Source organism: Lynx canadensis, chromosome C2, assembly GCF_007474595.2.
Source record: "Lynx canadensis isolate LIC74 chromosome C2, mLynCan4.pri.v2, whole genome shotgun sequence".
NCBI classification, from domain to species: domain Eukaryota; kingdom Metazoa; phylum Chordata; class Mammalia; order Carnivora; family Felidae; genus Lynx; species Lynx canadensis.
Window position 1 is genome coordinate 98,981,172 of NC_044311.2, and position 17,424 is coordinate 98,998,595.

Below are 17,424 nucleotides of genomic sequence, written 5' to 3' on the forward strand. Positions count from 1 at the left end.
CATTCAGCTGGGAGGCTGCCCCCCTCCACCCCGGCATTCCTATCAACCACGGATGCAGTCGGACAACTTTCTCATGTCCTCCAGCCATGACATTCATACTGTAGAGAGAAGTAGCAACAACTACATTTAGAATTGATAGTTGTTGGAGCAGGCTTGGTCTGGGTTTTTAGTCCTGCTGCAGAGAAGGGAACTGACCACAGTGTGTGAGTTTACAGCATAATATAGACATGATGGGAGTAAATGGTCAAGAACACCGCAGCACAACACAGTTCAGAGCCCCCTCCCCATTCCCACAGATACATTTCCAAACAAGCTGCTGGACCAGGTAACGCATCTCACAATTTATTCACTTTGGGCCACAGGGCCACTTGAACAGACTTTGTCCACATTTCCTTAGTGCACCTTTTTTTTTTTTTTGATTGAAGCCATCAGTGCATTAAAATAAAAGAATTAGGTCAAATGAGCCATTATTAAATGGATTCGAAATTTGTTTTAGATGTTAGACTATCACAACTATTTTTATAGGTGGACTTTATATAGCCTATGGAAGCCAACAGTTTTTAAGGAAGGAAGAATAGTAGAAAAGCAATGATAAGTTTGGGGTCATTTTAGAAAAGACAATCACAAAAAGTTTCATTAAAAGCATCTTTGTGTTTTTAAAATCCGGGAAAGTTTGCTATTGAAACTTCTGCAATGTGACTTTGAACATTATACAAATATTTTAGAGACAGAGTAATACTTTTTTAAACAAAAAGGACGCCTGATCCATTTCCCTAATGAACGATCAGGAAAGCAGAGGTGACAGGTGACTTCAACTTCACAGCAAATATATATAGGGTGCACATTCATATGTCTCTTTTCTGATTACATCTTCCTCCAGGTACCACGGGTGCGTGGTCCAAATGGGGCGTGGCAGGGGCAGAGATGTCAGACGGTGGCAGTGAAGTGGGCTTTGCAGCACCTTGCTGGCGAGAGAATGAGAATCTGGTGCAACCAAGAAGCAATCCTCAATCAGCTTGCTCTCTGCAACTCAAGAGGATGAGTAAAAGTGTTCATCCTGAGAGTTACTTCTAGAGAACTTCAGAGAGAAAATCTGGAGGCCCTAACCTGCCTCAAGTGACAGGTAAGGGGCTTGGTCGGTGGCAGAGGACCCCCAATGCAGCATCCCTGGTTTGAACAATTATTTATTCCCCACAGGTGACATGGGCACAGAATCGAGCTGTTAGAGTTGGACGCTCGAGGAGGCAATTTCAGCTTTGCTGCATGTGCTCTAGGCACCCACTTCCTTAGGGTGAGGTCTGTTTGCTGGAGGCTGATGTCACCAGTCTCTTAGGCCTGTCGGTCATTTCTCTCAATCCTTCTGCTGCTAGAAGAGTTTTTGGAGCTGGTGAGAGAACGCCGGGGCCTAACCCAGGAAAGTAGAGCCTCAGTTGTGGGGTCAACACACAGCGGTGGCATGAAGACACTAACAAGTAGGTGAGCACCCAAGCCTTGGTCCTGGGAACAGTTACCTGTTAGGACGAGTGTGTGACAAAGCCCAATCCAGAGCCCTTCTAATGGGGTCAGGAACCTGGGGGACGCATACAGCGTTCCTTCCAAGGAGGTGACTAGCTGGTCCTACTAAGCCCTAGGGCGTGGGTTCAGCCCTCTACCAGACTCTGAGGAGCTGTATCACCCCTGGACCCTGGAGAAGCGAGTTGGTGCTCTGGGATGTGTCAAGCAGCAGATACCGTGGGGGTGCGAAGGGGGCCCATCTAAAAAGTGTCTGGGCAGGAGATCTGAGCTGCTGGCCTCTCCGGGCCTGGAGGCAGCTGGACAGAAGAGGGCAGCATCACTCTGTCCTTGCCGGTGAGTCTCAGAGGAGGGCGGGAGGGGTCCCAAGACAGAGTTGACTTGGATGCAGCTTGTGTCCACGTTTAGCTCAGGGCTGCAAACACAAGGGGATGGGTGTCTCTAGACTCTTCAGGGATTGCCTCTGTCCAGACCCGTGGCTTCCCCTCCGCCTCCCTTCTTGCAGGCTTGAATCTCCCTCCTGCCCCTGTCCTCCCTGTGTGAGCGCACACCAAGTTGACCTGACGAGGTGAGTGGAGCATTTGGCAGTGGTGACTTTGCTGCGGTCCCTGTATTTTCATGAAACAGCACCGAGATCGATTGCTCCCCCTCCCTTTCTTAGTGCTGGAGGCTCAGAAGACAGGGATCTGGTCCCTCCGAACCACGTCCAGGTCATCATCCAGGGTTAACAAAACCTGGAATGGGAGGGGTGGAGGAATGAAAGCAGTGCACGGTCACAGCCACAGTAAGCCCAGCTTCCTCTCTGAGACTCACCTGGGTTGACAGCACAAGCGCCTTCCTGTCCTCTGTGGCTGTCTGCAGTGCTGTGCTCTACAAGGGCAATTCTGATCACCTAGTTCATCTATTAATTCCGATGTGTACCAAGGGCCTATTATGTGCTATTCTAGATGCCAGAGACAAAACTCCCTACCTTCCTGGAGCTTACATTTGAGAGAGCTTCAGACATGAAGCAAATGGGGACAATATAGCCATGTTAGTGATGTATGCAAAGTCCAGTGTACTAGATAATAATATGTAATGAAATAGTAACAAAAATTAAACTATGGAGGGAGTATAGGAAGTATGGGGTAGGGAAAGGTTGAAAAAAAGTGCTGATGGGGTGGCCAGGGAAGTCATTACTTAAAAGGGGACATGTGGCCCAAGATCTAGAGGAAAGGAAATCTTGTTGCATAGAGTATTGCTATACAAGCAATGTATACTCCGCCTCCATTTTCAGCTCCCTCTGCCACCACTCTCTTCACATGGAAACTTTCACTCCACTTTTGTGGTCTCTGTCTCTCTCATGAAGGTGTTGTTCATCAAAACTACACGTCACGAGGAGTGAGGTTTATACAGATTGTTGAACTTCCCCAGCTGGCCACGAGGGGGCAGCCCCGCTCCACTCTCGAGGCCGTGTGGCGGCAGAGCCCGGTCACCGTGAGCAGTGCTGGGAGCACAGGTCTCCTGCTTGCTACCTGTGCACAGGCACAGCGGACTTTTAATTTGGAAAAGTCTAAATTAGGATGAAAGGAAGCCAGCAGTGATCATCCATTGTTAGAGTATGCATAGCTTCTGGAAAGGTGTTTGGGCCACAAGAAATGGAAGGATTACAGGAGACATCTGGGACAGACTGGTTAGAAGCAAGAGACCTGGCTGCTATCCCCAGCCGCTCCAGAAACTTGTAAAATATCTGTGGGATATTCAGTGAGACTGGAAGAGGAGGAGGAATGTGAGCACAAGAAGGAAGAATCTAATGTTACTGAAATTTGAATGAGTGCCAGAAGTGATTCCTGGGGCGATTCTGGGCATGTGAGTTCTAATAACCGATTCAGTCCAAACGTTGTGCCATTTAAGGAAAATCATTTTGTTAACTCTGTATCTTGAAATATTGGAGAGTAAAAGGGAAATGAAAATAAAGATCTAACTGAAGGATATAATGTGAAAAAAAGATATAAGAGAATCTGTATATTAAATTATAATGAGGAATTAGAGAAGTTAGAAATACAAAAAAGTAAGGAACGCAGGGGAAGAAAGTACAGGATGTGAAGAGAGAAGAAATTGACAGACAGGTATTATAAACTCACCAAGAATGAGAAAAACAGGGCTGTGGCAGAGAGGAAGTGCCAGATGTCATGGTCATCAAAGAAACCGAGCAGGATACACTCCCGGTTCTTCTCCCGGGATTCGGCTGGGGTTCCCTGGAGGAAGGTGAGGCAGAATGTGGGTGAGCACTCCTACAGTTCAACTGTTTAGAGGGCTGAGCATCCAGAAAGCTACAAAAATGCTATTGGATGCCCGGCCCAAAAAGTTAGCTTCCAAGAAAACATTAGTCCACACGAAAACTTGTACACAATGTTCACAGCGGCCACACTCATAAGAGCCAAAGAGTGGAAACAATCTAAATGTCCCTCAACTAATGATAGGTAAAATGTGCTGCATGCATACGATGGAAAATTATTCAGCAATTAAAAAGACATGAAGTACCAATATATGCTACCACATGGATGAATGGATAAGCTAGACTTCAAGATCACATATGGTATGATTCCATGTGTATGAAATGTCCAGAACAGGCAGATCTATAGAGACCAAAGATAGATTAGTGGTTGCCCATGGCTGGTGGTTTAGGGAGAAACGGAGAGCGACTCCTAGTGGGCAGGCTTTCTTTCGGGAGTGATAACAAATGTTCTAAAATTGATTGTGATGGAGAGCTGAGGCTTCCTTTCTGCTACTCAATGTATCACTTATTTCCTAGGCCTCAGTTTTCCCATCTATGCAATGGATTTATAAACACCTGCAGCTGGGTATTTGTTTATGGATAGGATTATGAGAAGATACAGTAATGAAGGTTTGGCACACGTTAAATATCCATGGGCAAGAGAGTCATAATACAACACGTAATGAGCATCCAATCTGCCCTGTTTGGAGGGCTCACACCTTGATGAGGCCTACTCTGACAATGACGACAGCATGCCATTTATGTGTGGACATTAAACACCATCCCTTTTAGAGAAAGCTTTCATTTCAAAGACAAACAGCAACAAGCACACGGAGAGGGAAGTAGGAAGATCAAAAAGGCAAGAGGGAGGGAGAACATTTCCTCTGAAAAGAAAACTGCCCTCTTACCTCCCAGCTGCTGAGATTCTGGAAGAAAAAATACAGAGCGGAGGCCCACACCACAGCCGTGGCCACGATGCAGAAGAGCGGGATGGGGAGGAGCTTCTCCGAGCTGCGGAGCTGTGGATGGAAAGCAGATGCAGCTCGTGGCCTTTTCGGACCCAGGGCAGGCGGCTCCCGGTGCCCACTCTCACCTTCATGATGATGTAAAAGGCCAGGTAGAGCAGCAGGTTACAGATGAAGATCCCCAGCATGTAGGAAGCGAAGTCCCGGGGTCGATAGATCAGTCCAAAGAGGGCGCTGGGTGCAGGGAGGGATTAGTATGTAGGCATCAAGCTGGGTTTATAACATTGTTGGCTTTTTCACCTCCACTTTGGGGAGGAAGGGAGTTAAAAAAAAAAAAAAAAACCTCTAATGCAAGTAAATTACGACACCTCCTTCAGACCTGGCATTTTTGATGATTGTAAGGTTCCCATAAGTGGATGTACCACAATCCTCTTTCCTCTCTAGTTGAAATAGTTTTCCTTTTGCCTTGCGGCTTTTCATTACAAAGAACAGTGCAATGAATAAATCACTACCTTCAGGCGTATTATGCTTTTCTCTTTTTTTGCATTTAAGATTAATTCATTAGACTAGAACTAGAAATAGAATTATCTCGAAATTGTCTTGCCACACATTATCAACAAAAAACTGTCTATGGTTTTTATTATTTATTTATTCATTTAAAAATGTTTGTTTATTTTTGAGAGAGAGAGAGAGAGAGAGAGAGAGAGCATGAGCGGGGGAGGGGCAGAGAGAGAGGGAGAGTGACAGAATCCCAAGCAGGCCCCACATCCAGCATGGAACTGGACCCGGGGCTTGATCCCTTGACCATGAGATCGTGACCTGAGCTGAAATCTAGAGTTGGAAGCTCAACCGACTGAGCCACTCGGGCTCCCCTATGGTTTTTACATTAATACTGAAGTTTAGGGGCGCCTGGGTGGCTCAGTTGGTTAAGCGTCTGACTTCAGCTCAGGTCACGATCTCGCGGTCCATGAGTTCGAGCCCCGCGTCAGGCTCTGGGCTGATGGCTCAGAGCCTGGAGCCTGCTTCCGGCTCTGTGTCTCCCTCTCTCTCTGCCCCTCCCCCGTTCATGCTCTGTCTCTCTCTGTCTCAAAAATAAATAAACGTTAAAAAAAAATTAAAAAAAAATACTGAAGTTTAGTTTGGTTGGGGTTTAGCACTGCTTTTTCCCCCCAAATTTCTTTTAAAATAACATTCAAGATTCACATGAAGTCACTCCATGTCTTGTAGTGTCCATGGGAAACTGAGGATGGAGAAACAAAGAGGAAGCCAACCCTCCACCAGGTTCCCATAGTGCCGGTGTGTTGTCACACCCCATTCATCCCTGCAGACCTTGCTGCCCAAAGAGCGCCTGTGTAAGAAAAGAGAGGCCATTTACCTTGTCTTGTGAGCAGATCGTGGGTTTGGTTTTGGTCATGGGAGGGGTGGGGACAAGCCAGGTGTTTGTGAGCACTGGGGACATAGTTATCAGGTGCTCATTATCAAGGGGCTGGTCCCTTTTCTCCCACGAGCACCCTGTACCCTATCTTACAGAGTCATCAGGACTGTGGGGTCCTCCCTAAAAGAGAGGTCAAGAAGAGTGCCACAGGTGACCACTGCCAAGAATCACCCATCTCGACGTGTCTCTACATCAGGGAGGGGTCCTTCACAGGCATGGCGCTTACCCCGAGGTAATCGCTGGGTGACTACATAATGGGAAATTTCTTCCACAAGCATATGCCCCAAGTAAGATTTGAATTCTCAAAACCCGATTCTGGCTTTACCTGAAGGTACGCCTCTGTTTTCAATCCTTTCATGTCTTAAAGGGTGGCAGGAGTCATCTTTCTATCAAAGGTCACTGACCTTTTTAGCATATCAGCTAAGAACCACTAATAAAAGCAACTAAACTTACTGACTTGGGGTAGACTAATGAAACAGCTCACTTACTCACATTTTAAAGTTGAGAGTAGGTTGTATAAAATAGTTACAGATAACAAAAATATAGGTCTGTTGTACTGTTCTATTTTGAAGCCATCGGAGGGAAAAAAGCCCAGGTAATAATTAGGGAAAAGAAGAAAAGGGATATTGGTGCAGTAGGAAGATTGAGAACTATAGGGCAAGAAATAAAGAGGAAAGAGACTTATACACACACACGCTCATGCACACACGCAAGCACACACACATTTAGTAAGAAAGGGAAATGTCTACTGGGTAGCCTTGACGGAAAGTTCTACAAGACTTTAAAACTATGCTTCATGTTTGTAACTTTTAGAATAATCTCTAGCATCTAACTATCTACGTAGTCTATCCATGTTGATAACAGATTTGATGTTGGTCTTGTGGCGCAAATGAGCTCAATGCATCAAGGTGCTGAATGCAGCACTTTAAAAGAGACCACCGTTGGTACACAAGGCTTCCTAGTGTGTTCTTTGTGGAGGAAAAATACCTTTCTTCCAAGTCCCTAGGGCAAGCACAGTCCTACACGCTCCTTAATTTCACATTTCTTTATATAAATGACAGCCAAGGAAAGCTAAACCGCCGTGTTACAGACATCAATAAAGAGAAAAACGTGTCTTCCTAAGACTACTTACAAGGACCAGTTAACCAGATTCCCCACGATGAGCAACACCATTCTATCCTGGAGAGAAAACATCAGATGAGAGACTGCACACATCTCTTTTCTTTTGACCTACTTGTAGGGGCAGCATCAATTATGGGGAAACAATTGCCTGGTGAAAAGAGTTTCCATGGTTCTAAGAGAGCTGTGCCTGCAGGCGGACACTAATCTCCTATGGGAACAAATGGCGAGGCCTCGGTCTGTGAACGGATGTGACTTTGTGTCTGTTAAAGAAAACACGGTGAGTAAAGCAGGACTCTTACTGTTTCCCCCACCAGTGTGTAGGGTAGCTGGGCACCCCGGCCCCACTTCTTGAGGAAGTTGGTGATGTGTGCAGATTACTCGGTAGTGAAAAGAATTCTGCCGTTGCTGTAATGTAATCCAGCACTGTTTTCCTGCGCTGTTACTTAGCGAGCCACGAGGCAGCTCTCAGGCCTCACCCGTTTGGCTCCCGTTTCCTCTCCATTACTCTGACTCCAAGGAGGTCCTGCAACGCTCAGGCTCCCGGTCTCTAAACACACAGCCTTAACACTAAAGATGTTGGTGGTGGGTGAACTAGGAGAGGTCCATCTCAAAGGAAAGTTCCTCTGATAGAGATTAATTCACAACCTGGCCCTGCTTCTTTGCATACAATGTAAAACTTTCAGGTGGCATCTGATTGTACTTTAACTTGCATGTCCTCATGGACTATTTAAAAGTGCTGATTCTCTGTCTTTGTGGGTGATCCATCTAGCTTGGAGGAAATATCTTCCTTTAAAAAAATTAGCTCTGGGGCGCCTGGGTGGCTCAGTTGGGTAAGCATCCGACTTTGGCTCAGGTCATGATGTCACGGTTCATGGGTTCAAGCCCTGCATCGGGCTCTGTGGTGACAGCCTGGAGCCTGCTTCCAATTCTGTGTCTCCCTCTCTCTCTGCCCCTCCTCTGCTCACACTCTGTCTCTCTCTCTCTCTCTCTTTCTCTCAAAAATAAACATTAAAAAAAATAAAAGAAAAATAGTCTGCTAGAAAAAAAGACAGTCTGCATCACATAATGTGAGTAAACAAACAAACAAAACATTAATTGCTTCTCATGGCTCACAGCTAAGGCAGGCTTAACTCTCAAAATACTCACAGGTCCTACTGATTTTTTTTTTTTAAATATTTATTTATTCTTAGAGAGAGAGAGAGGGAGAGAGAGAACATATGCACAAGCAGGGGAGGGGCAGAGAGAGGGAGACATAAAAAATCTGAAGCAGGCTCCATGCTCTGAGCTATCAGCACAGAGCCCAACATGGGGCTCAAACCCACAAACCACGAGATCATGACCTGAGCCAAAGTCGGACGCTTAACCAACTGAGCCACCCAGGAGCCCCAGCCCTACTGGGTTTTTAAGTTCTCATGTAAATAAAACCCTTCAGCCTCAGTCCCCTCAATAGAGTTCCTGCCCAAGCTCTAGAGGGTGAAAACATTCTCATATTCCTTTATGTCAATATGATCGTAAACTATTTGATCATAAATTATTAGCAGGTACTTCGTGAACTCCTGTGTGTCAGGCCCAAACAGTATCAGGAATTCTGACCACAGCATGGTGGAAAGGTTGGGGTAATGGCTCCCAGCACGTATGTGGCCTTCCTAAGGTCACTCACTGGCCAGAGAGCCAAGATATAGCTGGGACCAGGGTCCCAATCCTTCTGCCTAGGGTAGAAATGTATGATATGCTGAAAACAGTGATGGAGAATTTTTAGAACTTGCATTTCAACCAGTAAGTAATAACCACAATTTTGAAGAAAATATCCTTGCTTACTGTAAAAATCAAACAATGTACACAAATCAAACCAGTGTATGGTGTGGCAAGTGTTAAGTTCTTTTTTAAAAAAAGTTTTTAATGTTTATTTATTTTTGAGAAAGAGAGAGACAGAGCATGAACGGGGGAGGGTCAGAGAGAGGGAGACACAGAATCTGAAACAGGCTCCAGGCCCTGAGCTGTCAGCCCAGAGCCCGATGCGGGGCTCAAACTTGTGAACTGTGAGATCATGACCTGAGTTGAAGTCGGATGCTTAACCGACTGAGCCACCGAGGTGCCCCTGAAAGTGTTCAGTTCTTGATGAAAGCAACCGGAGTGACAGATGCCCAGTTTTCTTGGGACAAGCCTGGTTTATGCCTGCTGTCATGGTATAATTATCCAGTGAGTACCCTTTGCACTTCCACAAGTGAAATAGTCATACCTCTTTGGATGACACCCTGCCTTGATCCTTCCCCATAGCAACTGTCACTGTTCCGTAGTTTTGTATGTATACACAGATTTCTTCTTTAAACACTAGCAGTATTTCATGTATAAAAATGGATCTATCCCAGTCTGTTTTTTATGAGCAAGAAGAAGAGTAAGGAACATGCTTCTTCCCCCTACTTGGAGCTCAGCCACCCTGGGCCATCTGGCCTTCTTGATTTAGGGAACCTGAGTGTCTGCCCCGAGCCTGCCCCTCATACTGTTCCCCTTCTCTCTGGGACAAGGCCAAGGCACACAGGAGCACGCACGTACCATATACAGAGGCCGGCTGCACTGCTGGACGAAGTCCGTGTAGAACACCATAGCGGCCCTTCGGAAAATCCCCAGATCTGCCGATGACACAATTGCATAGTAAGGCTTAGTCAGAGATACTACAGAATACTCCCATACGGCCCAAGATTTTAGGGCCAAGATGATGTCATCTTCACCTTATAAAAATGGTGCTTTGTACTTATTAGGTCAGCAACAGATGTTTGCTTTAAAAAATGGTGACTGTGGGGCGCCCCGGTGGCTCAGTCAGTTAAATATCCAAATTTGGCTCAGGTCATGACCTCACGGTTTGTGAGTTTGAGTCCTGCGTCAGGCTTGCTGCTGTCAGTGCAGGGCCCACTTTGGATCCTCTGTTCCCCTCTCTCTCTGTCCCTCTCCCTCTCTCTCTCAAAAATGAAAAAACGTTTAAAAAATTAAAATTAAAAAAAATTGTGCCTGTACATGCCTGTGCTGTCCTGTAAGGTGTGCTGTATCCAGGCATCATACTGCAGAAAAAGGCAAGTGAGGTGGACCCATGTGACAAATGCTCACAAATAATTTGAGTGGCCGGCCAGTGCCTCTATCGTTTCCATCAGCTAAGTTCCCCTTTGTGTACAGTTTAGTGCAGAGGTGTTTCCTTTATAGCAGAGATGTTATGGGGCCCCTCCAGGTACCTTAAAACATCTGCTTTCTCTAGAGGATGGGAAATCTTAGCCTGTAAAAATTCGAATCTGTATTTCTCCATGTGGTTGTAAGTCAGTAAGAATTGAGCCAAGGGACACTGAAGTCTATGGAGCACATTCAGAGAGTCTAAACTTGTACTGCAACAGTAATCAAAGGAATGCAAGTTACGATGGAGAGCAAAAGATCGGGAAGAATTTTCAAATGCGATCCTTCAAAAGCATAGAATGAAACACAGCACATGTGTGTGTTACAATTGTTCTATGAACAGAGTGAGGGTCACAGGTGGAGCTGTCTTTCTGTGAATAGTCTACACTCGTAGACATCACAGGCAAGGCTGAGGTCTGCTCAAAGCAAGCATTTCAACCAAGGTGGACCCCAGCTGTGTTGTGAATGCCATTCCTCCTCACATTTACCCTTGGGGTCAATTTCACCAGACTTCACTAGACCAGATATACTGAGGGAGGGAGGGGATGGGATGGGTCCATGCAATAGTCCAGAAGACGTGCAGGGCAGGCTGGGCTGGAGTGTATCCTTTCCTCTGAGCCTCTCTCTGGCCCCCTCCCCATAAGCTGATCCTGCCCAACCTGGAAGGGGTGTTCAGAGAGCCAGGCTGGCAGACAGTCACACAGGTCGCTGTGTTAAGAAAGCAATCTAGAGCCCTGGGAAGGGTGGCTGAACATTACCTGTGTCAGACACATCTGAATCGGTGGGAAGCAGGGAATAAATGAGAAAAGAAAATGATATAAGAAGGTAGCCAAACAGGTAAACTACTGGTCATTTTATTTTTCTCTCAAAACGATGACTTTAGTTTTATTTTCCAATTAAAAAAAAGGAATGTTTGCTCATCATAAAGAACACAGAAACTTCCTGCCTGTCTCAAACGTTCAGACGTTTCCTCTTCTTCAAAGAGTGAATCAGAGTCTGTCTCTCCCTATCTCCTTTATGCACCACTTGCATTTTGCAATCCATTCTCTCTCACAAGTGATCCTTGCCATCCTTTCCTTGGGCTCTGGTAGCAGAGTCATGATCTGGGCAAGTGGCTCTATGGTTTTCTGTCCTCCTTAGGAGATGCTCTGCCCCATTGCTGCTGCCTTTCCTGTATCCACGTTCATTTGCAGGTGCGGCCTGAGGGCCACGGAGAAGGTATGTCATTGCAGAAAGCAAAGGCAGCTTATGAAATGGGCGGAGAGGCTGGTGTTGGCTGAACCACTGTCCACTAACTCAGATTCCTGCCTTTGGACTAAATTTAGATGCAATCATTGTCACCATAGAACAGGACATTTTCCTTTGGACTCTGGTAAGTCTGTGACCACCTCGGGAAGAGGTGGGTAGAGAAACTGAAAATACTCAGTAGTGCTATGCACTGGCTGTCTTCCATTTACCCTTGCAGACCCATTTGCCGCATCTCTGTCCTGCACCAGGCCCACGAGCCAGACTGTAGGACCACGTAAGTGGATTTGCTCACTCTCCATGGATTTGGACAATGGGAAGCCCCAGTAGGAGACTGGAGGGACACAAGAAGAAAAGTGAGCTCAGAGTACTTATCCACCTTCTGCCCTCCCTGTGAGGTTGCCTCAGACTGGCCGTGTCTTTCAGGGTGACTTCCTCTCCTTCCACATTTTGGTAACTACTTCCTTCCTGTCCTCTCCTTCCACATTTTGGTAACTACTTCCTTCCTGTCCTTTGGACTAATGGATATGAGAGTTTCTCTGCTACTTACCCCAGGTTGCCAGACTACCACGTTCATTCTCCTCTACCTTGACCTTGTCTTATGAACAGTCCCTTTGTGACTAAAACCTTCATCTTTCTGTGTGACATCTTTTTCCTGTTGAGACCCTATAGACTATTACATGGTCATAACATGCTACATTACATCTCTCCTTTTTCAGAAGGTAAACCAATACGGTATTGCAAAATTGTATGGGGCAAAAGTGGTATAGATATATTAAAAGTTCCTGTATGTATTATTAATGGTCACACTGTTACATACATCTGTATTCAAGTTTATTTTTCCAACTCAGGGAGCAACCAGAACAACCATGCTCCAAATTATTTTCCTTTTCAAAGTTGACTTTGTATGCCTTCACTCACCTTTGAATCTGGAGGATGGGGCATGACCAGAGCATCAAGCCAAATGCTCTGCACAACCATTTAATGATGCTTCCACTGGGCGGTTTGGAGGTACATTGGCTCTGTTATTGCCACGGGCAAACCTACTGACTGTGCCACAGGGGAAAACTAAGCTGCCAAAATGAGAAATTGTTTTATTCAGCTTTCTAATCTGAAAGTTACTTGGTTATGTAGAATCACTCTTAGACCTGGCTGTATTTTAAAGGCCCTCATTCCCTAGTGAGTAAGGGGTCTGCCGGGCAAATGAATACTCCTTCTAGGCCACGTTCTGAATTCCCAGACCCCAGAATTCCCCGCCCAGATGGACCTGAGTCCCCTCGCAGAGCCTGATAGCCCCCTTCCTTAGTCTACCTTCCTGAGGACAGATGGTACCCCTGGAGCGGGCACTTCTAGGGGCAAGGAAGGGCCAGCTGAATGCTGGGCAAGAATATCCATGTACATACTTGTGAGACCCCTTAAGATGCAGGACAGAGCCAGCGTGGGAAGAAGAGAGGGGCAGGGGCTGGGGACCAGCTCTCCGATACAGTTATGTTCTGGAGTGTTCTTCTGAGGAAATGACAATTTTAAATTTGAACTGGACCTTCTAGGTTGTAATGAAGGCATATATATTTATCAGTTTGTTGGCCTGCTTCCCTGCCTTCCTCCCTCCCTTCCTTCTATCCACATATTTAATAGATTTTTAAGTCTGCTTTACAACTTAAATTTTTCTTTAGTGGGCTTTTATTTACACTCTTGCTTTGGGCTCTGCAAATACGAGGGTTCAGCCTATGCTTATACACAATTATTTTTCTTGAAATATACAAAAGAATATTTAAGTGTGGCTTCCTGGACCTTGAACGGCCTGGGGATATTTAAATGCTCTAACATGACTTCAATCTGTCTGTTCCCGTGCATGCTGACTGACAGCAGCAGGGCAGAAGCTGGTCCCATAGAGCACGCGGTGCTCTAATGTGATACATTCACATTGTCGGGGTAGTTCAGCAGGTGTCCCACCTGTTATGATTCCTAAGTCTCAAAACGCTCCAGTTCCAGGATTTGAAAACAATATAAAATTCATTCTTGATAACCATGTAGGCTACTTAGAGAAATGCTCGTTTTAAATGTTACAGTCTGAAAGCTATTTCTCTAGGTGGAATGAGTGGAGTGCTGACCAACCATTCTTCAAACACACTTTCAAAGTCTGTGAGTTATAAAGCACTGGGTCTTGGGGCTGGGGGTCTGCCTCAGGTCTGAGTATGACCACCTTAGTTTCTCAGTTGGAATCAGAACAGTGGCAATAGCTCATTGTAATCCTACACAGGAGAGGACGTTATAAAATACCCAGAATTCAGAGCACGTGTTCATGATGACCAGCAACACTTCCATTTAGGGTGAGCGAAGACAATGCTTTCTTGAGGTAAGTTAATCAGTGTGTTAGTGTAGAGCAACAGGTGACTCACCTATCTTGAAACGACCCATGTAGTAGATCTGGGTGCTAAGGGCTAGAGATGCCAAGATATGGATTGCGGAGAAGATGATCCAGAACCACAGGTCGTTTTTTCCAAACACCTAGGAGTAAAGATGGAGGTTACCTTCATCCGGGGTTTTCCCCACAGAACTTCGGAAAATCATTCTCTCATGTATGCATAAGGAGTCAAAAACTGAGCTGTGCATGCATTTTGATCCCCCCCCCCCCAACTTCTGTGAGCTCACAGGGATCACACTGCACAAAAAAGAATGGCTACCTGGCCAAGCAAAAATGGAAGAAGGAGGAAATGGGTGAGGCACGGAACAACAACAGTTAAGGGCAATAGGTCTAAAGCTGGGAGCTAATGCTCTGACAATGACTGCAGACAATGGACATGTGTCCCTGCACATTTAGAAAGCCGCTTCTGCTCTTTTAAGTCTGTCTCTCCCATCAGCTTGAACATCTCTATTCCATTCTCACATGAGTCAGGTCCCAGCTTTACAGTGGAACTCTCCAGGGGTAGTTTTACAGGTGCCTATTACATTATTAGAGATAAATAGCTAAGTAACTGAATAAAATGCCATGAATTGACTCATGATGGCCATGTGGCAGGAACCAAGGATTGTAATTAATTCAAACCTGTTCCCCTGAGGTCCACCAAATAAACAGCAACAAAACAAAACAAAACAAAAAACAAAAAAACAAAAAAACCTCCCAAGGGGGCATGTTTGGAAAGGCGGGCTGAAGGCCACGGGGAGGGACGCACCACTCCGAGGACAGTGAGCGTGATGACCACCGCGAAGGAGGCGTAGGCAGCATAGGCGCTGGCATTGATGTCTGGGTGGCGGGTCTGGTAGAGCTTCAGCATGCAGAGGCCGGCGATCATGTACATGAAGGAGGTGTCTGAGGGCGCACAGGGGGAGCCAAAACAATCAGGATCCAGTAGGTGACAGACAATTTCTCTTTAGTCTTGAAAAACCCCCTGCCTTCAGGCCCTAGAATATTTGCTGCCCTCAGTTTGTGTGGAGACCTCCAACAAGGCAGCCTCCACAGGCACATTCTCTGGCCAGACCCCACATACTCCACTCACAGAAGAAAAGTATCTGATGATAGGATAAATAATTGACTATCCCCGCTTGCAGGGGTATTTGCGTTTAAATGCTGGTGTTCAACAACAACAGCAAGAGTCCATACTGGTGACAGTTAGGACACTGTGACCATGGAAAGAATGCTAGGTGGGTGTGGAAGGTCCTTATCCGCATCCTGAAACATAACCACATTGATTGTTCAATATATAGCTCATATAATTGATTGCTCATATATAGCTTTACAGCCTAGGGATGGAAAGTAGCTAGAAATTAAATGTGGCTTAGTTGTACGACAGTGATGGAAATGCAAACTGGAACAACAAGGCAATGTCCCATATTACTCAAGAGTGTAGCAAAACATTTCAATGTCTGATGGTAACATATTAGTGATGATATAGGGAAATGGGAACTCTCAGGCAGCTAGTGGGAGTAGGAATCAATACTCTGGAGAAACTTGGAAGTTCTTGGTAAAATGGTGACTGGTCCAGGTGACTCCAACATTCTACTTCTAGGTGTCCCAGGGAACCTCTCTCACATGTGCACAAAGAGAAGTATGTAAGGGTGTTCACTGAAGCACTGTCTACAAAAGCAACATATTGGCAACACCTAAATGTTGTTCAGTAGAGGAATTGACAAATGTAGTATACATATTTTTATTACAGAAGATGACAGTCCTTATAAATGAAAGAACTGGATGTCTTTGATTCAATATTCATAAATCTTGAAAACATATTGTTGGACGAAAAAATGTTGCAGAACATATTTTGATAGGTAAATATTAATTTACTACAAATGTAGTAAAATTATAAAAACTGGACTGATAAAATATCAAATTAGTCAAGCTGTTGCCTCTGAGGATGGAAGAGGGGAATAAGTTTGGAAAACAGTTCAAAGGACTCAACTTTGTCACATTTTCTTTCTTCTTCTTCTTCTTCTTCTTCTTCTTCTTCTTCTTCTTCTTTTCTTCTTTTTAATTAAGTAATCTCCATGCACAACACAGGGCTTGAACTCACGACCCTGACATCAAGCGTTGCATGCTGTACTGACTGAGCCAGCCAGGCGCCCCACAACGTGTTATTTCTTAAAAGGTAGATTTGGGGCGCCTGGGTGGCTCAGTCGGTTAAGCGGCCGACTTCGGCTCAGGTCATGATCTCGCGGTCCGTGAGTTCGAGCCCCGCGTCGGGCTCTGGGCTGACAGCTCAGAGCCTGGAGCCTGTTTCAGATTCTGTGTCTCCCTCTCTCTGACCCTCCCCCGTTCATGCTCTGTCTCTCTCTGTCTCAAAAAATGAATAAACGTTAAAAAAAATTTTTTTTAATAAAAAAAAAAAGGTAGATTTAAGGCAGGTATTTTTAAATGTTGGCATTTGTTCATTCTGAGTGGTGAATGATATTGTTCTCTGTAGTTTTCTCTGTTAAAAGTGTTTCTAAATTAAAAAAAATTAAATGTGGCAGAGAATTTCTGTGGTGTTCTGGGCCCACAGAGGCTAGAGTACGAAGATAAAAATGACTTCTTAAAATTCTTCTCCTTGAGTGTGGAGGTCACTACTACTGGCACCCGTTCTCACCTTTCTCCTTCCTGACAGCATGTTAGTAACTCAACTGCCTCAGCCCCATTTTCAATTCAGAAATGCATGCCTTTTTAGCCTACTGGTTTCAGCAAAGCTAACCCCACCTGTGGTGCGTCGGATGGTTCTCACTGGTCTAAAAGGTGATCTGCCTCCTTTGCCACCATGATTGATGTCCCAACCCAGGCTTGAGCTAACCAGCACCTGGAGAATAATTCTGGAATGGCTCATGACTATTTAAACTATTGAGGCGTGGAAGAATGTTATCTGGGGGGGGGGAGGGGGTTCGCAAAGAAGTTTCCTTGCTCTTTTGTTTTTTTTTTTTAACTTTTAAAAATGTTTTTATTTATTTTTGAGACAGAGAGAGACAGAGCATGAGCAGGGAAGGGGCAGAGAGAGAGGGAGACACAGAATCTGAAGCAGGCTCCAGGCTCTGAGCTGTCAGCACAGAGCCCGACTTGGGGCTCAAACTCACGGACTGTGAGATCATGACCTGAGCCGAAGTCAGACACTCAACCGACTGAGCCACCCAGGCGCCCCAGAAGTTTCCTTGCCCTTAAATGAAGGCTCGTGGAAACCAGCTTGCTGTAACCACCAGACATCATGAAGTAGATAGAGACAGGAAGCCAGGACTTGCTGTAGCTATTTTTGCCATCATGAGTTTCCTGA

General features: G+C 45.5%; 1 protein-coding gene across 6 annotated transcripts in view; it reads right to left on the bottom strand.

Moving 5' to 3' along the window:
- Positions 1 to 314: 314 nt before the first annotated feature.
- The window catches only part of SIDT1 (SID1 transmembrane family member 1), a 114,850-nt gene continuing 97,740 nt past the window's right edge, over positions 315 to 17,424 (bottom strand). For 3 of the 6 annotated variants that reach the window (XM_030330067.2, XM_030330066.2, XM_030330069.1), the window contains 8 exons: positions 14,869 to 15,005; positions 14,095 to 14,203; positions 9,845 to 9,921; positions 7,302 to 7,348; positions 4,863 to 4,968; positions 4,678 to 4,788; positions 3,636 to 3,749; positions 315 to 2,246 (listed from right to left, as the gene is read on the bottom strand). In XM_030330067.2, coding sequence (XP_030185927.1) covers positions 2,184 to 2,246; positions 3,636 to 3,749; positions 4,678 to 4,788; positions 4,863 to 4,968; positions 7,302 to 7,348; positions 9,845 to 9,921; positions 14,095 to 14,203; positions 14,869 to 15,005 — 764 coding nt within the window. In that variant the 3' untranslated portion in view covers positions 315 to 2,183. Of the gene's footprint in view, positions 2,247 to 3,635; positions 3,750 to 4,677; positions 4,789 to 4,862; positions 4,969 to 7,301; positions 7,349 to 9,844; positions 9,922 to 11,161; positions 11,224 to 14,094; positions 14,204 to 14,868; positions 15,006 to 17,424 lie in introns of those variants that run through there. The other 3 variants (XR_004344095.1, XM_032594754.1, XM_032594755.1) reach the window with 3 other exon arrangements.